This window comes from Apis dorsata, unplaced genomic scaffold, assembly GCF_000469605.1.
Source record: "Apis dorsata unplaced genomic scaffold, Apis dorsata 1.3 scaffold_1028, whole genome shotgun sequence".
Taxonomy (NCBI): Eukaryota; Metazoa; Arthropoda; class Insecta; order Hymenoptera; family Apidae; genus Apis; species Apis dorsata.
In genome coordinates this window covers 16,299-18,047 of record NW_006264127.1, presented here as the reverse complement: position 1 = coordinate 18,047, position 1,749 = coordinate 16,299, and the positions used below count along the sequence as shown (strand labels likewise).

The 1,749-nt window shown below is 21.0% G+C and overlaps 1 protein-coding gene across 1 annotated transcript in view; it reads left to right on the top strand.

Annotated features, from left to right (window-relative positions):
* LOC102670728 (ubiquitin carboxyl-terminal hydrolase MINDY-3 homolog) overlaps window positions 1-1,057 on the top strand; it is an 8,742-nt gene extending 7,685 nt beyond the window's left edge. Inside the window, exon 5 of the mRNA XM_006624320.2 lies at window positions 674-1,057. Coding sequence (XP_006624383.1) covers window positions 674-980 — 307 coding nt within the window. The 3' untranslated portion in view covers window positions 981-1,057. The remainder of the gene's footprint in view (window positions 1-673) is intronic.
* The last annotated feature ends 692 nt before the right edge of the window (window positions 1,058-1,749 follow it).

Below are 1,749 nucleotides of genomic sequence, written 5' to 3'. Positions count from 1 at the left end.
TAAATAAATAAAAATATATAGTTTCTTTTTGCTATAATTCTCTTATAAATTTTTTAATAAACATAATTATTAAATTATTTTATAACTATAAATTATTTTATTTTTACAATATATATTTTTATACATATATATATATTTTTATATGTTGTATTAACACATCACCTATTATTACTAAATTTTTAATAAAATAATATCGAGTATCTATATATATCTATATATAATATTATTATTTTTTTTTTTTTTGTTACATTTTAGCAATATATATGTATAATCAAACTGTATGACGCAAATCATACAAAATTCTTGTAGGCTCTTAATATTAAGTTTCCACTAACTTTTTAAAATTTATTATAATTTTTTCTGCAAAATTTAATTTAAAAAATATAGAAAAAAATATAGGAAAATTGCAGATTCACAATTACAAATTCACAAAATTCGTAGCAAGTAATGGAAGAAAAATATTAATATGTATTTTAGTAATTAAAATTAATTTGATGAAAGTAGATGTTTCGAGAATCGTCTCTTGAATTATAAAACAGCAAACAATTGATAAATATTGAATAGGAATGAAATAAATAAAAAAAAAAAGGATAATGAATGTACTCATATGAAAATATTTCCAAGATTAGTAGAGATAATTTCTTATTGTAATTGCAATTTGTTTTTATTACAGTGTCAATGTAATGAAGAAAAAATTGGATAATGAAAATTTGGGAATTATTTTACGTACTAATTTCATGGATGAATTCTTCCCTGAAGAGCCGCGAACGTGCCCAGATACATTTCCGTTGTATCATTATAATGGTCTACAACATAGCAATCCAGAAAATAAAGTGATATATCATAAAGGTCAAGCTGTGTTACTGGAGTGCACTATCAAGGGTATTATGGAAAGTAATCCTATGTTAACAGTACTTCAAACAAAGTGGCCCAGAATTGAAATTCAATGGGATATTGGTCAGAATCCGAGCCTTAATTAATAAATTCTGCTGTTTTATTTTTAACAATACTATTAGAATTGTTATGCAAGAAAATAAATAACAAAACTATAAAAGAGCTTAAGGTGTACTTAAATTTAACAAACGAAATCTTATATTTGGAAATATTTAACAAAAATCTTCAGAAAAAGAATTAATAAGATTTCTTTTCTGGATATATATTTAAAGTTAAGTAGAATTTTATTTATAAATGGTAATATTCAATGATTTTAATATACTATAATAATTTGATGTTAATATCTCTAATCATCAAGATTAAACATTATATTTATTCGTTCTTTTATAGACGAAATTAAATTTAAATATATTTTAAGCGATGTTTTAGAAATAATTGTCTAATAACATATTATTAAAAATTTGCAATATAAACATTGAGTTGATAAAATATTAATTTTAACATAAAGAAATTGAAAATTATTTGATATCAAAATAAACAGAAGTTAAATTAAATTTATTAATAAATGAAAAAGAAAAAAATATGTGAATTCCGCTTATAAACGATATATAATAGAGAAAAATAATAATGGAAATGTAGTAAAAGAAATATGTGAATATTCATATTAAAAATGTAATAAAAAGTAGTGTAAAGAAAAAAACAATCTAAAAGGAAGTAAGAAAATAAAATTTTAGGCAATGTACAAATTTATGTAAATCGTATCAATGGCTAAATGTGTAGTTAGATCGAAGTTATAATCTAGTCATTAGATCGACATACTAATAATATTTTCACTTTCCTTCCATTTCTTTCTTT